Genomic DNA, 19,652 nt, shown 5'->3' on the forward strand with positions numbered 1-19,652 from the left:
GTACCTTTATTTCCTGGACAGAAGGAAAAGAAAAAAAATAGTGGTGAAAAGACAAGACATAATTCATTATGTCTCTGCTAAAATATTAATCTGATAATATATATTTGTGGATGAGTAAGTTTGAATGAATATAACTCAATTGTAAAATGAGCAGTTTTCTTAGTTACAAATTATTATGATTTTAAAATAATTAAAAAAATTAAAAGGTACTTGGAAACTTGAAATATATTATACAATTATATGATGGTAGCAAAACTCCAAAAAAGTGTTTTATCCGGACACATTAGCAAATATAAAACAACTTGGAAAAAACAAGATAATCCCAGAAACATTGCAACTAAATTTCAGTCATTAAACAAGAACTTATTGAACACAATATATTTGTTACTCACAGATAAATAATACCTAACTCTTGTCCTCAAGAGGAAAACAAAACATTCAGAAATTAGTATACTCAATTATTACGAAAATAATCTCTGAGACAGAGTGAGAAAAAAAATTTATCTCTCAGTCTAATATAGTTTGACTTTCTCTCCAGATGATTCTCTCAAATGCTTGGGCAGCCAATGCCACCATGTTTGTCATTCATGCTATGTTCACATTTCCAACTGGGATAGACTGGCCAAAATGTACCACAGTCCTGTAATCAGAGTTTGACTCAATGTATTTCCCCAAAAATATTGCTTCTCTTGTTCTTATTATTATTACTGGCATCCCCTTCCTCCCAGTAAGTCCTAATTAACATCCATGTTCTTTGACTCCTGTCTTTGTCAATTTTACTTCCTATTAGTTGATAAATCAATAAGACTTACGCTTTTGATTTTTCTCTGAAGGCTGACCCCTGCCCCTCAGATTTGAGCTTTTCCAGGTCCTAATCTATCATTTCTCACCTAGACAGTTTCCCACTTGGTTCTCTGGCTTCTGCTTCTTTTTTCTCTCATTCACTCGATCGTCTACTATGAGGCTACCTTACTTATGGGTTCTATTCTTTCCCTCTTTTTTTTTTTAAAAAAAAATAGATCTCCAGTAGGGTTAGGTATCACTTTGGTAAAAATATATCTATTAATCCTTTTTCTGGCACTGCTCTTTTTCATCAGGTCAGTTGGCTGCACTGCTTCAGTTGGCTGAAATACTCCCAAAGCCAACATGTTTCTTCCCCTCTGCTTCTCCTAAAACTGGTATTTCAGCAGTGTCTTTCTACTTCATCTTCATTGGACTAAATTTTTCTTCTTAACTAAGGTAGAGTTCATATAACATTTTCACAGTGAGGTCTTCCTTGATCCTGCTTTGAAATCAACTCTTCTTCTCTAAACTCAAACAGTATGTTCTTTCTGATTTTCCTTTTTAATTTGCCTAACACTATGCTAGACATATGATGAACATTCAACAAGTGGTTGAGTAAATGAACTATTTATTACTAGTGCTTTAAAAGCCTTTAATAATATGAATCTGCTCGTGAATCCTAATACTTAGAACACTAGACAATCAATATAAGTGATCATCTTCCTAGTTTTAAAGAGTTATGGTTACAAATGGAGAAAAACGTATTATTCCTAATGTTTTATTTGTGAAGTCTTTGGGAACAATATACCACTTTCTATTAGTAGATATAATCACCAATATACTTATGAGCAGACATTCTTACAGGTGAGTCAAATTTTGCTAAATGTAAAATAATAACTGAATATTGATGAATTCACTTCTGAACAGTAAAGGTCTAACTTTCTTTGCTTTCTCAGAGCTACCAGCACTATCATGTTTTTCTTCTTGAAAAAAGTTTAAAGGAATGCCTCCCTTTCCTTCATTAATTGAGTACTTTAAAACTCTTTCTCCCGGCCAGGGCACACAGGAGAAGCGCCCATTTGCTTCTCCACCCCTCCGCCGCGCTTTCCTCTCTGTCTCTCTCTTCCCCTCCCGCAGCCAAGGCTCCATTGGAGCAAAGATGGCCCGGGCGCTGGGGATGGCTCTGTGGCCTCTGCCCCAGGCGCTAGAGTGGCTCTGGTCGCAACATGGCGACGCCCAGGATGGGCAGAGCATCGCCCCCTGGTGGGCAGAGCGTTGCCCCTGGTGGGCGTGCCGGGTGGATCCCGGTCGGGCGCATGCGGGAGTCTGTCTGACTGTCTCTCCCTGTTTCCAGCTTCAGAAAAATGAAAAAAGAAAAAAAACAAACAAAAAAAAACAAAAAAAAAACTCTTTCATTGTGGACAACTTCTAATGATGTCTTTCCACACTGGTGATCTCAAGGGCTACCTGGTAAAAGTACCCCTCAGGTAAAAAAGTCCACAAAACACAATATTCACACGTGTTCACAAATATATGTGTGCTGAGTGTACACACATGGCAAAAGGCTCTGGTAATTATTGAATGAGAACTCTTGTAGAAAGTTTACTGTTCATTCATCCTGTGAACTTTTACTCAATATTACAGGTTTGTGGATATAGTTAAACATGTGACAGATATTGTAGTGGGCTCAATGGTGGCCCTCAAAAACTTGTTGTCCATGCCATAATCTCTGGAACTTGTGATGGTCATCTTATTTGGAAAAAAAGTTTTGCAGATGTAATTAAATTAAGGCTCTTGAGATGAGATCATCCTCGATTTTTCATGTAGACCCCAAATGAGCCTAAATCCTATGGCGAATGTTTTAGAAAGAGAAGGCAGAAAGAGACCTGAGACAGAAGAAAAACACACACATATGCACACATGCATACATATGTGCACGCACACACACAGAAGAGAATAAGGGCATTTTTGACCTCAGAAACAGACCACATGTCAAGAAATGCTGACAGTCTCCAAATTTTATAAGAGGCAAAAATTCTGCCCCAGAGCCTTTAGAAGCAGTGCAGTTCTTTATTGCAGCCTTCTGACCTCCAGAACTGAGAGATAATGCATTTTGGTTGTTTTAAGCCATCAAGTTTGTAGTAATTTGTTACAGCAGCCTTGGAAACTAATAAAAATACCAAGTTAAATTTTTAATAAAGCAAGTGCCTCAAATTGCTGCTGAATTTCCACTATACTTTGAGAAGGGCTTTCTTTTTTCCATGTTCATCCCCCAGTACAGCTCCACTTTGAAAGGTTTTCAGATCTCATTTGTACTGTCTGTGTCTGAGTTTTACACAGTCTCACTTTCTTGACAATAACAGCCTGACTGATGAGATAACCCAGATGTGTCTGTACCCATTAGCTCCCTCACATACATAGCAAAAGCTCCAGAAAATATAGAGATCATGATTATGACTAAGAAAACTTCAGACCCACCAGGTCAGAAGTTATACAGTTGTACACATCAGTATAGATGTATATCTATAGATATATGACTTTAAAAATTTTCTGTTTTCAGACCTTAAAGGTCCCAACAGGATAGAGAACAGTGATTCTCAGCCTTCATTCCAGGTCTAATAAATTGAAATTTCAGGTGTGAGGAGAGGCAGGGGAGCTAGAAACTGTGTGTGTATTGTAAAAGTTCTACAGGTGTTTATGAAGTCCATTCATAGTTAAAAACCATTGCCACAGACAGCTGGAGATGAGGTTACTCAGGCCACTGAGATTCTCACTTAGGTGGTGACAAGACTGACACAAAGAATTGTATCAGTATACTACTGATGGCTAGCATCTCTTTATTTTGAGGGAAAAAAGCTAAAAATAAAAGTGTCAACTTGAAATATTAAAATAATTAAAATACATGTGTTCTGAATTACCAAACTGAATATAAAATGGGCTTTTGCAATTAAAAATTAATGATTATATCAATAAACTTTAAGAATATGAGTCTTTTTACCCCCATTGAGAAACTATTCTCATAAGCTTGAATAAAGTCCATTTTCATCTTCTTTTCAGTATTATTATATTGTGAAAATAATATAAATTAATACAGGTTCTTTTAGACATAGAAATTTAAAATAGAGTATTCACTTAGTTACTATTCTACTTCCATTCTTATAATCATTTTCACAATTGGTGGGTTTTTTCATATTAGGATTTATGTTGCTTTGACTTAGAAAATAGCCCATAGAAAAACTGCACATTTTTTATTAAGTTAATACAGCACACTTGTACTTTATAAAAGTGTTTCTATTTCTATGAAAACCTTACCAAGTTTTTAATGTTAACATATATTTACAAGTCATGTGCAAGATACATTGTAAGTGTCATAAAAATACCATAAGTCCAATTTAACTTGTGGGTTAACATTAATCTTGATCCAATTGTCACAGATTTTCTAAATGCATAATTTACTTTTATCTACATAATTTTAAGTTTAAGTTCTTAAACAATCATTAGCTGGCTTTAAGTTGCTTACCTATATATAGTCAGATAATTATATTCAGAGAGAAAATGTGAATCTTAATTTAACAAAAGCGAACTTGTGTGCAGGGAATTAATAGTCACAGTGAATTGATAAGTCAATTATTAGTTTCACTTTGTCTATTTTAAGAAGTGAAATGAGACCACTTGTTTTCTGCTTGCTATTTAAGAAAGGACTACAACTTACTACTTTTTAAGAGTAAAAACTGATGAACTAGCCAACTCTTCTATCGGCTTTTCTCACATTAACTTTTCAGCTCATGAAACATTCTGCTCATGAATGTTCTAAGTACTTCCATTTTCTTAAGTGCCTTGAAAGGAAATTTTATGCTTGAAGATCAGTGGAAGAAAAGAACTGTCTGCTAAAATGTACTTAATAGAGAAGTATAAAAAGATGGGAATGGGAAAATAGGAGGCAAAGATGAATAGAAGCAGATCCAGGAGACATGCAACAAGATAGGGGAAACAAACCTTGATAAACATTTCAAGGGCAAGTTTATATTCCACTGTATCATTACTAGATACTCTCTGTGATAAAACAGAATTAGTTCACAGTGAGATAAAACAAAAATGAAGTAGTCAATAAGGATGAGATCATTCTAAATATTACAGAAGGGTCACAGATATAAAAGAGCATTGCTCAGAATTAGAATTTAAAAAAAGAGTGGAGAAAAAACAATAATCAAAACACTAGTGTACAAAAATGTCACAGGAAGTTCAGCATATAACTTCAGTCACAGTCTGAAAAATGGAAGTAGAATACAAATATTATAGACTGTTGAATAAATGAAATGAGAAAACATGAGAATGCCCTGTAAATGTAAGACACTCCAAGAGCAAAGAGAGATAATGATCATTAATCAAGGAAAGCTGCACCTACAGTGCCTTGACTTCCTGGTTGATTAAAAGAGCTTATTTGAATGAAACCTGACATTCACTCATGGCTGAAACTATAAACAAGAACAGAAAGTTTTGGCCTCTTCTTGAGGAAAAAGAATTATCCCTGAGGTTAACCAAGATTATGATATGAAGCCTTTGTAGACAGCTATCTATCTATTATCTATCTATCTATCTATCTATCTATCTATCTATCTATCTATCTATCTATCTGTCTATCTATCATCTATGTAGCGTTTAGCAGACCTTGTGCTTACTAGACACTCAAGAATGAAGTAGTAAAGGAAACGAGTGAACCTATTTCTCATTCTGAACCATTAAGAATGAATGTGAAGTCTACATGACTAAACTTTAGAGATCTTCTCTGAGCCCAAGGTGGCAGTTAATTCACTAACCTTGACCAGTTTCCTGGCTGAACTGTGATGCATAACTGTTCTTTTAACCTCTATTTATTTCTCCATTCTCAATCTACTCCTTTTTTGACTTTCAATAGCCATTTGATCTAGATTTGATTTATTGCCAAGATTCTAGGTTAGATCTTCATAGCTCGGCCAGTCTCCCGGGCCCTTCTTTATCTGTTTCCTTCATCCATGAAGGAGAATCTTCAATCATACCCAGCAGTTAAATCAAAACCGACAGTTTTAGTGTGGTTTATTCTGTTACTCTATAGCATACAGCTACTGAAAATGATGTTATAAATGTTGTTTTTTATTTATGAATATTAAAGCTGAGTGAATGCTTCACAATTTGTTCATTTATGTATTTCTGTGTATCAGGTATTGACCTACATATTAAGTTGTAAAGATGAAAGCACTGTAGTCCATCTTTTAAAAGTTCCAACTGTAGTAAGAAAATTTTGACACACATGATATGTTCACTAAATGATGACAGACACGCTCTAATCAGTGTAAAAAAGAGACTTGCTAGCACTTGAGAAATACTATTTTAATTTTGCCTAGTGGGAGTGAAGTCAAGAAAGTCAAATTAATAAGGCAAGGATAACCATGGTTCCTATAGTCCATCCTTTTCTTAGTCCATCTGGATTTCTTTAAGTAGGACATATGTTTGCCACTTCATCATGGTCCCTATCATTCTTTCTTGCATTGTACCTGGACTTAGTTTACTCATTTATATGAGCTTGACTTTACAACTTATGCTGTAGCATATCAATCTTTTTAGGAACCTAACTTTGACATTAAAATGTATTTAAAAGCTGAGAATCTGACATTTGGTTTGCAGTTGACATTAGGTTCAAAGTTGAGAGATAATGTAGAGAAACAGAGATGAGACGCATACAGGTAGAGCTGAGAAGCATACACTTTAGATAAAGAGAGAATGTCAGTATTGGTTGAGGAAGAGTTTTTAGTCTGAGAGAGACTGTACTTAAAGGTTAACTCTGTCCCCATAAGATAATAAAGAAACATAATGATGGCAGCTAAATTAATAAGATGTGGACTTTAAAGAAAACAAATATTGAATATGAAAACATGGCTGCTGTAATAACTACTACTCCTTTCCACCTTTGTCTGGTACAATCTACATCCAACCATACACATTTATATACTTACACAGATATACAGGTTTCCTCACCACAGGAGAAAGAGCAGAAAATAGCTACTGAGTCAAGAGGTTTCACTTTTGATGGCATAGTAGTATGTTCAAAATTTAGATCTGTAACCTAAAATAAGCCAACCAGGATTCCACCTGAAGGAATGTCCAATTCGAGCTAGAGTTCCAAATTCCATTTTTCCTCAGGGTTAGAAGAATTGAGCAAATCACTGCCCTTCCCATGTATGCTCCCCCAGCCCTCTGTCATACTCCACCTCTATAAAATATGATGAAATGCATGGAGAAACAAAGGAAAACCAGAGAAAATTCTAATACAATCTCAGTCATCCTTGAGGCGAACACCACTCCTGCCTTTGCCTTTTAAGCTATTTGTCACTTGTGATTAGAACCCTAACAACGAAATATCAGAATTTGTGATTCGTTAAGTGTAAGCTGTCTAGGCACAAAAAGTGGATACCTCCCCCCCCCAAAAAAAATTCACCAAGTTAACTTTTGCTTAAAATAACTATCTATTTGAGACAAAATAAATAGTTTTTGCAGTATTTTCCTTCTAAATTGTTTATCTACTTTCTTCAATTTTCTGTTTTATTTCATGCACATACATAGTGGCTGAAAGAAAACAAAGGTCTGTCTTTCCTGGAATCTGTCAATGGTAGAATTCTCTCTTGATTTAACATTTCCTTTGTACATAGTAACTGATGCTCTCTGTAACACTAACTTCACCTGAAGCTGATAGAACATGTATTTATCTAAGATAAGATTCACTTATTTTATTTACTTTCCATTACAGTATATAGACATGTTACTTCTACTCTCTAATTAGTAGCAAATTCTAATAAACTGCATTGAAGTGAAAATACATTATTCACAAGAAATAGAGAAAGGGTTTTATTTTCCAGAAATATAAACATCACACATTACATATATATGTAATAAAAATCTTTGAAAAATAATATCTTTATAAATATGATATGTGACATAAAATTCTGAAGTGAATATTCATGCTACTTATAAACTGGTTGTGTATAATAAGCATAATAGTCTAATTGCATTCTAAATAACTTTAGCTAAAATTAGGTACATTATTCAGAAAGCATTAAAATGTAATCAATGAATTAAAAGTCTTAATGTTGCCAAGATAACTGACATCAAATTAGAAATATATGTTCCTCAGGAAAACTATACTTTCTCCTTTAAAAAGAGAAAAAAACACCACGTTTATTAGACTTTTCTTAAACTATTTCATGCAATGAGTTCTTACTGAATAGTTGGGGTAATCTCATGTTCTAAGTATCCTATTTCTAGCAAGGGCTTGACCTGACAGGGTGAATTTGTATTAATTTTTCTAGAGGAACAATGCACTTTCCTTTAGTCTCTTTATACTCAAATAGCTCTCAAGTTTCTATAAACACAATCTTTAGCAGGAAAATCTGAGGTCAGTGCCCTGCTTTTACTAAATTACAAACAAAATTTCTCTGAGAGTGACAGCACTTGCAGCCTGCATATAACTTTGAAGAGAAGACCATTTCGGATGAGTGAGGGGAGAGGAAATTTCTGACTCTCCTGGAACCCTAAGGAACTTAAGACGTTCTCTCATGATTGTTGTGGACCAGAAGTAGGAAAGTCCCCTCTGACCAGATCATTCACCAAAGAGTTATTTCAATATTGATGAATTTTGTAAAATAAAATTGTTCATCAAGGTTTTTTTTATTATTCAATTGGATGATATATGTAATAAGTAGATCTTATAAATTTTAACTGCTAAATTAAAAAAAATCCTTAGTGTTTCTGAGAAAGTAACATTGGGCTTGTATGTAGGGAACTGGAAAAGAGGCTTCTTCAAGAGGGTTTACTGTGAAAAATAGAGAGACTCAAACATAGAGAGCAGGTTGATGGCTGTGGGGGAGGGGCTGGTGAGGGAAGTGGAGGGACAGAGCAAAAAGGGACAAGAAATACCCCAAAACTTATGGATACAGACAACAGTGTGGTGAATTCTGGGACTGGGGGTAAGGTGGAGGAGGGTATAAGAGGGACAGACTGTGAGGGACAAAGACAACTTCGGGGGTGAACACGCAATATCGTGTACAGAGATGTGTTGCAAAACTGGGCACCTGTAACCTGTATAATTAATGTTAACCAGTGTCACCCTGATAAATTCAATAAAGAAAGAAAAAAAGAGAGAGTTTGCTCTGAAACTCAGGTTTTAAAACCTTCTAGATAGTCTATGTATTGGTTTTATTTGGCATTCATAAAGTAGCAAATCAAACTTTATTATGTATACTTTGATATTAAAAAGAAAATAATTATTAAATACATATAAATATATTAAGAAAACAGAAGTGGTCAGCAGCATGATGTAATAAAAAGGTCATATAAATTCCGGAAGAATCAAATTCAAAATATTCTCTTTAAAGGTGGAAATAAGAAGAACTCACATCACAGTTATAGCCATGAAAAAAACAGATGACTCCATGGGCAGTCATTGCATTAGGTTACATTTCAACAAAACCGAAGCAAATACATAGTATAATGGCCTTCAAAGTGTCTCCCTTATGAATATAAACTTTTGTCAAAATGAAACATGAGTTATTCTGGGTACTCAAATATTCTATCCTAACACATCAATTTTCAAAGAATTAGATTTAAATGAAATACCGCTGATTCTGAAGCTGGTGAATAAAATTTAGTATTTCCTCAGAGGAGGCAAAAGGTCACAATGGGGACATTAGTTTTCATTGATAGACAAGGGAAAGTCATATGATGTAATGGATGAATGATCGTATATCTGGGTTGGTTAGAAACACCACTTGCAGTTTTATATCTATGAACCTTATCTTAGGAAAATGTAAAAATCAAAACTACCACAGAAAAAATTATAAGGGTGATAATTCAATTACAAAGGGATTCTTATATAAAATTATCCAACAGTTTTTTCAATAGCATATTTCCCATGTGCATATAAATCTTTTTTGATTGTTGGCTGCTTAAGGGAGATGGAGAACAAAGTCTCTTGAAACTAATGTGTTAAGCCACTACTAACTAAAGATCAGTCAAAAATAAAAGAAATACTTCTCTGAAATTATAATGATGCAGTATACCCACAAATCTGTAGGAATACACTAAATTGGTAGAGTAAGGTATGGCACAAATGTTAAGAAGTGTTTTAGCATTAAGCCATAAAATACTGGTATCTTGTTTTCATAACTGTATTCATACACAAGTTATTTTTCAGGAATAGTCTGCATATAATTTAGGAATGTGCAGCTATTTGGCCAAAATTCAAGAGAAAATTTGTAGATTATATATTCAAATTTTAAGTGATGTGGGTCTTTTTATAGGTTCTATTTTAATGAATATCAGTCATGTGCTACATACTCTTATTCTGAAACTCAATAGTCTACACTATAATGTCCTTTGATAGGTTTATTTCTGATAAACTGGCATTTGCTTTGAAAATTCAGGAATTCTTGTTAACATAAGATTCTCATTGCATTTTTCTATGCTAGTAAACTTTAATCATTAAGAAAGACTGAGAAAGCTTTGTAATAAGAGTGCTCATTAGAGAAAAAGCAGTATTTTCCTATAAAATGAATATGACTATTGCTAAAACCTTCAGGAGGAACTTGACAGGTATAGTGTTTTTTTGTTTTGTTTTGTTTTGTTTTGTTTTCTGAAGCTGGAGCAAATGGGTGCTTCTCCTATGTGCCCTGCCCAGAATCGAACCCGGGACTTCTGCACGCCAGGCCGACGCACTACCACTGAGCAAACCGGCCAGGGCAGGTATAGTGTTTTGATGCTTTGTTTTGTAAAATTATTCTCATGTTCATTGTCTTAAAATATTACATCTAAATTTCTTCAGTTTAGAAAAATACTTTTTCTTATTTATTTATTTATTTATTTTTGTATTTTTCTGAAGCTGGAAACGGGGAGAGACAGTCAAACAGACTCCGGCATGCGCCCGACGGGGATCCACCCCGCACGCCCACCAGGGGCGACGCTCTGCCTACCAGGGGGCGACACTCTGCCCATCCTGGGCGTCGCTATGTTGCGACCAGAGCCACTCTAGTGCCTGAGGCAGAGGCCAAGGAGCCATCCCCAGCGCCCGGGCCATCTTTGCTCCAGTGGAGCCTCGGCTGTGGGAGAGGAAGAGAGAGACAGAGGAAGGAGAGGGGGAGGGGTGGAGAAGCAGATGGGCGCTTTTCCTGTGTGCCCCAGCCAGGAATCGAACCCGGGACTTCCGCACGCCAGGCCGATGCTCCACCACTGAGCCAACCGGCCAGGGCCAGAAAAATACTTTTTCATTCAACTTTTTTTCTTCATGGTCATTTATACATTTGTGTGGCATTGTGCCCATAACGTGGTCATTTTTTTAAAAGGATGGCAAACATTTTCTTGTTTTATGTACTTATTGTATGCATTTGGATAAATTTGTGGTAGAATTAAGTAATCTAAAATCAATAATTTGTTTAAGATAAAGTCTCATTTAAGTAGATAATTTACTATGTATACTGTGTTCTTAGGCAGTAGCTAGAGATCAATTTACTAAAATATTATCCATCTTGTAATGAAGCTATGTTTGCTACCATAGTAGGATACTTTCACAAGAACAAAAGGATGATCAAACAAGCACTGGCATTTTAAATGTATTTCAGGAATTTCTATATATAGAATTAAAATATCTCAATGGCTAGCAGCAAGCACATACTATTTAAATATATACCAGGCAATGGACTATCATTACATGCATTATCTCATAAACTATCCATACTGACTCCATAGAGGTATGTATTTTGCTGGTGCTTTTTCTATTGATTAGTAAAATGAGTGCTGTTTGTTTAAAGTTACACCAGTAGAGTATGTGGCAGAGCTAGATCGTTACCTAGATCTATCTGACAGAAGGACCTGAATTTGGAACCACCATGACATACTGATTCTTTACTGTAACCAAAATAATAATGATAATAACAATAATAAAATATGATATGTTTGTTTTTATAAATTTTGGAGTGTAAAAACATGTGGCCAATTTTGTTTTTTATTTCCTTATCAGTTAAAGAGAAGGATTTGACCTGATAACTACCAAAGGCTCTGAACTTCCTAAATTACTTGAATTTACAACCGTGAAGAGTTAAAGATATCTAATTTCTTAACAGACCATCAAGAAATAAAATAGTACTCTTTGTGCTGTAGCAAAAGAGCAATAGTCATGAGTCATGTTGGTGCCTAACAAACTAGACCAAATCTATACCAGGAGTTGGAAAATTCAGTGGAATTTGTGCATTGGTTTTGTGACAACATTTTTTTCCTGGATCGTTTCTTTCTTCCAATCTTCTCTTCCTTCTGGCCCCTTTCCAAGGGAGGAACAATCAGACTCACTTATGTTGTCTCTATTCCAGTCTTAATGCCTTTTAACAAATGCTTCAACTGGCTTCCACAATGTCAGATATCAAGGCCCACAGTAACTGTTCTCACCTTCATCTCTATCTTTCTCTAGGTCACAAACCTTTCTTAGCACTAGGCGTTAAGCACTTTTCAACGAAAAGCTTGGAGAAGCAATTTTTAAAGCAAATATGCATAATTGCATTTCCCCCCAACCTGTTTTTCCTTTCTAGCACTAAAGAAAGACTTTGATTTTGAGAATCTCTGAGATCCAAAAGGATCTAAGAATACGTATATCAGTTTCCATTTATTGATTTATCATTTGGCTAAGGATATGAAATATTAAATAAATACTAATATGAAAAACATTCCTCTTCAGGTTAGACTCATAATTTTTAAGGTGCTTTTGGCTTCAAAAATAAGATATCAGACCACAACAGCTGTCAAGAGTTATTGCTTCCATTTATCATGGCATGATAAATTTGGATTGAATAGAACTAAACACCATTAGTTTAAATAATTATAATGGCAGTGTGTATTTGACTTTACATGATTTAATTATGATGTCCATTTGTCCAGAAGCTCTCATTTATATCTAACAAGCTTTATGTCAGGCAGTAGAACTATGCTGATCTGCAAGTCTTCCTAAAATGGGCAACAATTTACATCACTTTTCCTTTAAAATGGACTTTAAACACAAATCTTTGTATCTAGAGTAAAAAGGACGTTTTATGGTTTTTTAAAGATGAGTTCATCAGTGAAAATATATCTTGTACATTCCCTTTGGTGCAGTAAAAACAAAGTCAACAGTATTACATTTGCTTACAACAACCAGAGGAGTAATTGTGGATGGAAAACCCCAGTTCAAGCTGGCTTCCTTACCTATGCAAAGGAAGGTCAGAGTTGCATCACTTGCACACCTCAGCAACAAAGTACTTTTTAGTAGCAACAGTAGTATAAGGCACTTTCAGAATTAGGTACTAAATTCAACACCTGAGTTGTTTTGGTTCTAGGGTATTGGTTTAAGTATTTCCCTATCTGAGAAATGAAACAAAGAGGCTTCCCAATTTTAGTAAACTAGAGTAGTTGCTATTCAGAAAAAGTGTTCTCTGTTTCAAGAAAACAACAACTATGAAAGTATAGACCTAGATAGCAAATAATGACCTATAAGTTCTCCTTGTATTAAAAACTCAACTAGCATATTTATAATAAGACATATCACACATCCAATAAATGTATATACACAGTTCCAGAACATATAAAGCATTAAAATATCTAATTATTTTAACAACACAGTGCCTTAAAGTTTAAGGCTTAAACATATAATTAAATTACAAGAATTTTTTCTTTGAAAATATCAATCAGACTCTATTATGTAATATACGGACATTTTTAGTCTACTCAAAATGTAAGATTCTACAAATAATAATATGGTGTAAAAGGGCAGGGTATGTTAGTTAAGTTTCAGTGTGACATTTTATTTTAACTAGCCTGAAGTTAAATTGAATAAAGTTACACGAATGTGTGTCCCTTTACCAAGACAAATGTTTAAAAATTTGAGGTTTCAATAATATCATCAACTACTTTCCTATACATATTAACATTTGGTAAATCTTTGCTGCTGGCTCATGTACATAAGTGTTTACTTTTTAACAAACTTAACAAATGAAAGTAAATATTAAAGAAAAAGAAGAGCATTGCCTGGCAGTTGTTCAGTTTCATTATTTTCTTTGATAAAAATTTGGAGATGTGTGCCCTTTGTTACACATACACCTCATCACCAATTAGTGTTTGTTGACATCCCTGTGCCCAGAGTACATCATGAAATTACTGTATACTTTATTATAAAACAGAATCTAGAGAAGTTCTCAGTTGAGCATTAAAATATCTAAGAGAAGAAAATGGATAGACACTATAGACATTTGATTGGGTTTCTATATTTCATCAGCCATAGACATTTACTTAAATGGACTAAGTTTATTTGAAACCCTCCAAATATGGATAACCCTGAAAAAAAAATAGAGAGGTAATTTGTACTCAATGAGTGAAGAAAGAGAAAAAGAAATAAGAAAGGAAGAGAAGAAATGATTCTGATATGAAGGAAAGTCATTTTTCCTTTAAGAGCTCTGTGTTACAAAAATAATATTTTATTACTTTTATTAAAGATTAAAAAGTTATTATACTCATTATATCCTTCTGGGGAGAGTTTGTGCAACTAACTACTCTAGTAAGAATTCTGAAACTATGTATCAAGAAACTTAAACAAAATTACTCTCTTTTACCTAGTATTTTTTTTCTTTCAGGGATCTGTTATGTTAAAATAATCATGAAGTAAGAGAAAATGTATAGATGAAGATTATTGCATCACAATTTTTTTTTTTTGTATTTTTCTGAAGCTGGAAACAGGGAGAGACAGTCAGACAGACTCCCGCATGCACCCGACCGGGATCCACCCGGCATGCCCACCAGGGGGCGATGCTCTGCCCCTCCGGGGCATCGCTCTGCCGCGACCAGAGCCACTCTAGCGCCTGGGGTAGAGGCCAAGGAGCCATCCCCAGCACCCGGGCCATCTTTGCTCCAATGGAGCCTTGGCTGTGGGAGGGGAAGAGAGAGACAGAGAGGAAGGAGAGGGGGAGAGGTGGAGAGGGAGATGGGTGCCTCTCCTGTGTGCCCTGGCCGGGAATTGAACCTGGGACCTCTGCACGCCAGGCCGATGCTCTACCACTGAGCCAACTGTCCAGGGCTACTATTTGTAATAGAATTAGAAAAATCAAAATTTAATCTGTATATGAAATTATAGCACTTTCACATGGATATCATGTAGTCATTGAAAGGGTATTTTCTGAGAATAAAGGCAGAATTTTTTTATAATATAAAGTATAAGAAACAAGATTCTTTTCTGCATGTCTCCTCAAATTTCTACAATTAACCAGTATAATTATTTTTAAGGCCAAAAAAATTAAATACAGCGATACCCATATCCTGATTAGTAATCACAATTTTCAGTAAATTCTAAGTTGTAAAAGAATATGTGTCTCACTAGGTTAAGGGTGGAATGGATATCTACTCTTTGAAAGTCTGGTAATAATGAGTATAACATTCTCTATTCTGAAAGGTTCTGAAAATGGGCTCTTGGCCATAGCAAGAAGGTCACATTTCTAATTAATACTTTCAGGGATCAAACTCAGCAAGAAAATGTATGTCTTACAATTCTCTTAACTATAGCTGCCTGAAAGGACTAAGTCAGTTTTGCTTCTTGGACTGAATTTGAGAATTGTACAGTTTGATTTCTGGGCCTTCTGCCCAAGAAAGTGCTGTCCATATATTTGCTGATATCAGAAAGTTACTTACAAAGAACAAAAGTCTTTTTTTTTTTCACATTAGAAGTAACACATAGATGCCACTTAAAGTGGAAATGCTATTTTGTGTACCTATTTCCATACTTTATATGAATTTAGTTACTATTTTGTTTTTCCCCTAAGTACTTTGCTTTTTTGTGCCTTTTGCGTTCTACACCAGAACTGTTTAAATGATCACTTTTAGAATCTTTCCATATTGAGAAGATGAAAGAATTTGAAAAAAAAGGACACAGGAATTTATATAGGAAATGTAGGCATGGCCAGCTAATATCAGAAAAAGAATAATGTGGAGGGGAAGACAAATCCATACTTTCTATGTTCTTATCTGTCACTATTAATGAGTTTTATATATTTGCAGACAAACTGGGGAATTGATGGGTGTGCCATTACCAAAGTCAAATGGATGTGTATAACTTAACTAGGATGTTCAACTAGGTCATCAGACATGTATCAACTCAGTTTTGTGTAATTTCTCATTATTGTTCTTATACCATAACCCATATGGCAGTTTTATTAGTCTTGGAAGTCAAGGTTGAGTGAGTTTAGAACTAGGTTGAAACAGACATAAAAGCTCTCAGCCAATAAGCCTCTTTTGTAGATTCTCACCTTCTTATTAAAGCAGGTAACACTTACATGTTCTCTATCACTGGTCATGGCCACCCTGTTTCCTCCCACCTCATGACCCTTCATTCTGCCCTCCTTTTTTATGATATAAAATCACATTTTGAGCCTGTTGAACTTTAATATCTTTTTCAAATCTGGAAAGAGCAAAAATTAAGTCTCCAAGGAGATGTAAAATCTAAGTATTTATTGTAAAAAAACAAATATATTTTAGGGATTTTTAATCTTTTTTTTGTCTTTAATATTATTTCCTATTTTCACTTATTTTTTTTTGATCAGTTGTTCACCAATACTACTGCACCAGGAACACCAGAAAGGTAGTTATTTGAAATTAACTGTTACTCCATAATTCGAGAATTAAGATTGAATGATTTATACTATACAATGAGAACAGAAATCACAAAATAAAACAAAAGTTGTATAAAAGAATCCAAATCCCAGGTCGATATCCCTAGTTTACTTGGTGTTTAAAGAGAACTCATGTTCCTTTTGGCAGTTGTGATAAAGGGATTAGAGTACTTCCTGGAGCATTTTGATAACAGCCATGCCTATATATTTTTAAATGAACATACAGTCAGACCTTATAATCTGCCTAAAAATTTTCATATTTTCAAATCAATTTGAGTAGTCCTTGTGATTTTTGTGCAAGAAAAAATTAATTTTTAAAAGGAAAGCTTTACAAATTATTTCATTTTGTAAGACATTTTAGTATGAAATAAAGAACAATCTGATGTACTCCAATTTCAGGGACAATATATAGAAGCCCAATGGGAAGTCATCAATCATAAAATTATTTTAATTGTACTGACAAGTAAAGAGATACAATTAATTTCATTTTCACTGTGTTCATTACCGAGAACTGGTACCATAAACAATTCCTTCAAGGCACAAGATTTTATAGTTTTGCATAACTTCTTAGAAGTATATCTTCTTAAGAGTTATTGAAAAGTTTATATGATCATGGCCACTTATGAGAATTTATATTTCAAAATAGAAAGTAACAATCAAATTTAATATACCTTAATATACCATAGCTGAGTAAAAAGCATGATGCAATTTTAATATATCTGCTTGTTTCATATACAGCATCACTTTAATGCTGCTTATAGTTTTCCACCTCTAAATAAGGACAATTATGGTAATACATACATGTATATGGCATTAATTCAAAGATTTGGGTTTACCATCAAAGAAGCATATTAGTAGCTTGACTTTTATAAGTCTCACACATGTTTTTTTTCAAAGTTAGTAAATATATGTATTTCCAATGTTAGCAATGCATTGAGTAAAATAATTTTAAAAGATCTAAAACCATCATTATATCTTTTTTCACTATGACTTTGGATAAGCTATAGGTAAAGGTTATTACATCTGTAATCTTTATTTGAAATAAAATTTAAAATTTTAATCCAAATTCTCACTCTGAGAATAATAATAACATTGGTGACCAAGGGATAGGCTATCATTTTTTTTTGTTCTTGTATACAGTAAATGCATTTCTACTATCAATGGTTAATATAAGAAAAAATTTCCTTAACAAACAAGAATATATGGTTAAATTCATACGTTTGGTAATCTTTTATATCAAACTACCATAAAAAATAACTTTTTGCTAAAGTTAATTATATATACATGCATACTATATCTCAAATATAATTAAAAACTCAAATAATATGATTAAATGTGCTATATATTTATATTTAAGATGAGTAAATTTTCATGATTTGATATAACTGAATATAGATAAGTCAGATTCAGAAATTCTGGACTAAACTCTATGATAAGTATGTGAGAGTTCTGATTTGTGTACAATTGGATGTATTGATTGAATTATAAACTGTCTATATTCTTATGTCCCAAGCTTATTAGTTCTTTCATCAAAAACCACTTGATCGCATTTTATTAATATATTATTCATGACTTAACTAGTATAATGTCCATTATATTTAAGTAAAAAGTTATTTTAACTGTAATAGTACCACATATTTTTATAAATCTGTACCTTTCCCCCAATTTTCAAAAACTGTATTTTGGTATAATAATAGATAAGTCAAATAGTTCCATATTGTCTGCCTTAAAACCAATTCAAGCTTTGTAAAATGACAATAATTATAACACCATCAGTAAAACTTTCAGCCCATCTGATTTCCCAGTGACCATTAAATGGCACATGAGATTTTACATTCATATGTTCAGCTTGGGCTTAATGCATGCCCTGTAGAGGAGTGGTCCATGTTTGTTGGTAATTTCTAACTTTTCACCCTTTAAGTACACATGGGGTTAGCACAGAATATTACATCAGGTTACAGTCTAGGTTTATTCATTGTCAGGTGTACTGAGAAAAATGTATTAACTGGAATTAAGGAGTTACTCACCGATTTGTGTCTCGTGAATTGTCAATTTATTTTCCACAGGATACAAAAGCTTGGGTGGCTTATCAGTCAGAGGAGCTGAAAAACAATAATAATAATAATACTTAGACTGTAGTTATGCTGCATGAACTGAAGAATAGAAAACAGTTTATTTCCCTAAATATTTTTCACTCTCAGAGTAGTGTGGCAAAGCATTCTACCAACTATGTAATGACTTACAATTGCAGGCAGTACCTTCAGGCGAACTGAAGAGCTATTAGATTGTACATGAATCAAATATAATACTTGACAATCACAGGAGACTGTTTAAGTACTGAATCAGGACTGATCAGTCTTTAAGAACATAAGACTATGTTTCACCAAATCTTTTCAATTTGCACATATTTTTTTACTGTGTTAATTAAAACTACACATTATATCAGGCATTTGAATGTTATTTTTGCTTGTTTGTTTTTTTGTATTTGTATAATGCTGCTTCATTCTTCTTAATTCCATTCCTAGTTTCCATACCCTGAATTGCATTGCCTCAAAATCCATAACATAGTAATTATATTGAATATTTCTTACACATACTCTATAAACAGGGTAACAATGCGGCATTAAATTAGTACCAGTACAAGCTGAACACTCAAAAAAAAATATATGTATTCACCAAGATCATATTTTTAAATGAAAAAACATCTTATTACTATTATCTATTATATTTCATATTATTTATTACTAATTCAATGATATACTCTCTTTGATTCTGTTTGCCTACTCTTCTACTCTGTGCTCTCATCAATTCAATTACAAACCTACAGGCCTAATATTTTACTATTAAGCATCTTGATAGTTTTCCCACTGCAGCCTGCATTCTTAGCTAATCTAGATAACCCAGACTCTAGACAATAGCCAGTTCTTCTTCCTTAAGCCTCCCTCTCCACCCTAGCTGATTAAATTGTCCAGGTCCCTTGAAATCTCACTCCAACTTCTACTCTAGCAAGTACAGAAATGATCAATTAAAGTTTATTGAACTAAATGTTTCTGCTTTGAGGATTTTCATCCTTCCTGGCCAGGAAGATGCACCAGTTTGGTTGATAAGGAAAGGCTGATCTTGTCAGCAATGACAGTTGGTCACATGCCCTCATCATCAGAGGATTCAAGA

The 19,652-nt window shown here is 34.0% G+C and overlaps 1 protein-coding gene across 1 annotated transcript in view; it reads right to left on the reverse strand.

Annotated features, from left to right (window-relative positions):
- The window catches only part of IL1RAPL1 (interleukin 1 receptor accessory protein like 1), a 1,416,727-nt gene that overhangs the window by 309,003 nt on the left and 1,088,072 nt on the right, over positions 1-19,652 (reverse strand). The window contains exon 6 of the mRNA XM_066249265.1: positions 18,509-18,583. Within this exon, the coding sequence (XP_066105362.1) occupies positions 18,509-18,583 (75 nt within the window). The remainder of the gene's footprint in view (positions 1-18,508; positions 18,584-19,652) is intronic.

The sequence above is a fragment of the Saccopteryx bilineata genome, chromosome X (genome assembly GCF_036850765.1).
Source record: "Saccopteryx bilineata isolate mSacBil1 chromosome X, mSacBil1_pri_phased_curated, whole genome shotgun sequence".
Taxonomy (NCBI): Eukaryota; Metazoa; Chordata; class Mammalia; order Chiroptera; family Emballonuridae; genus Saccopteryx; species Saccopteryx bilineata.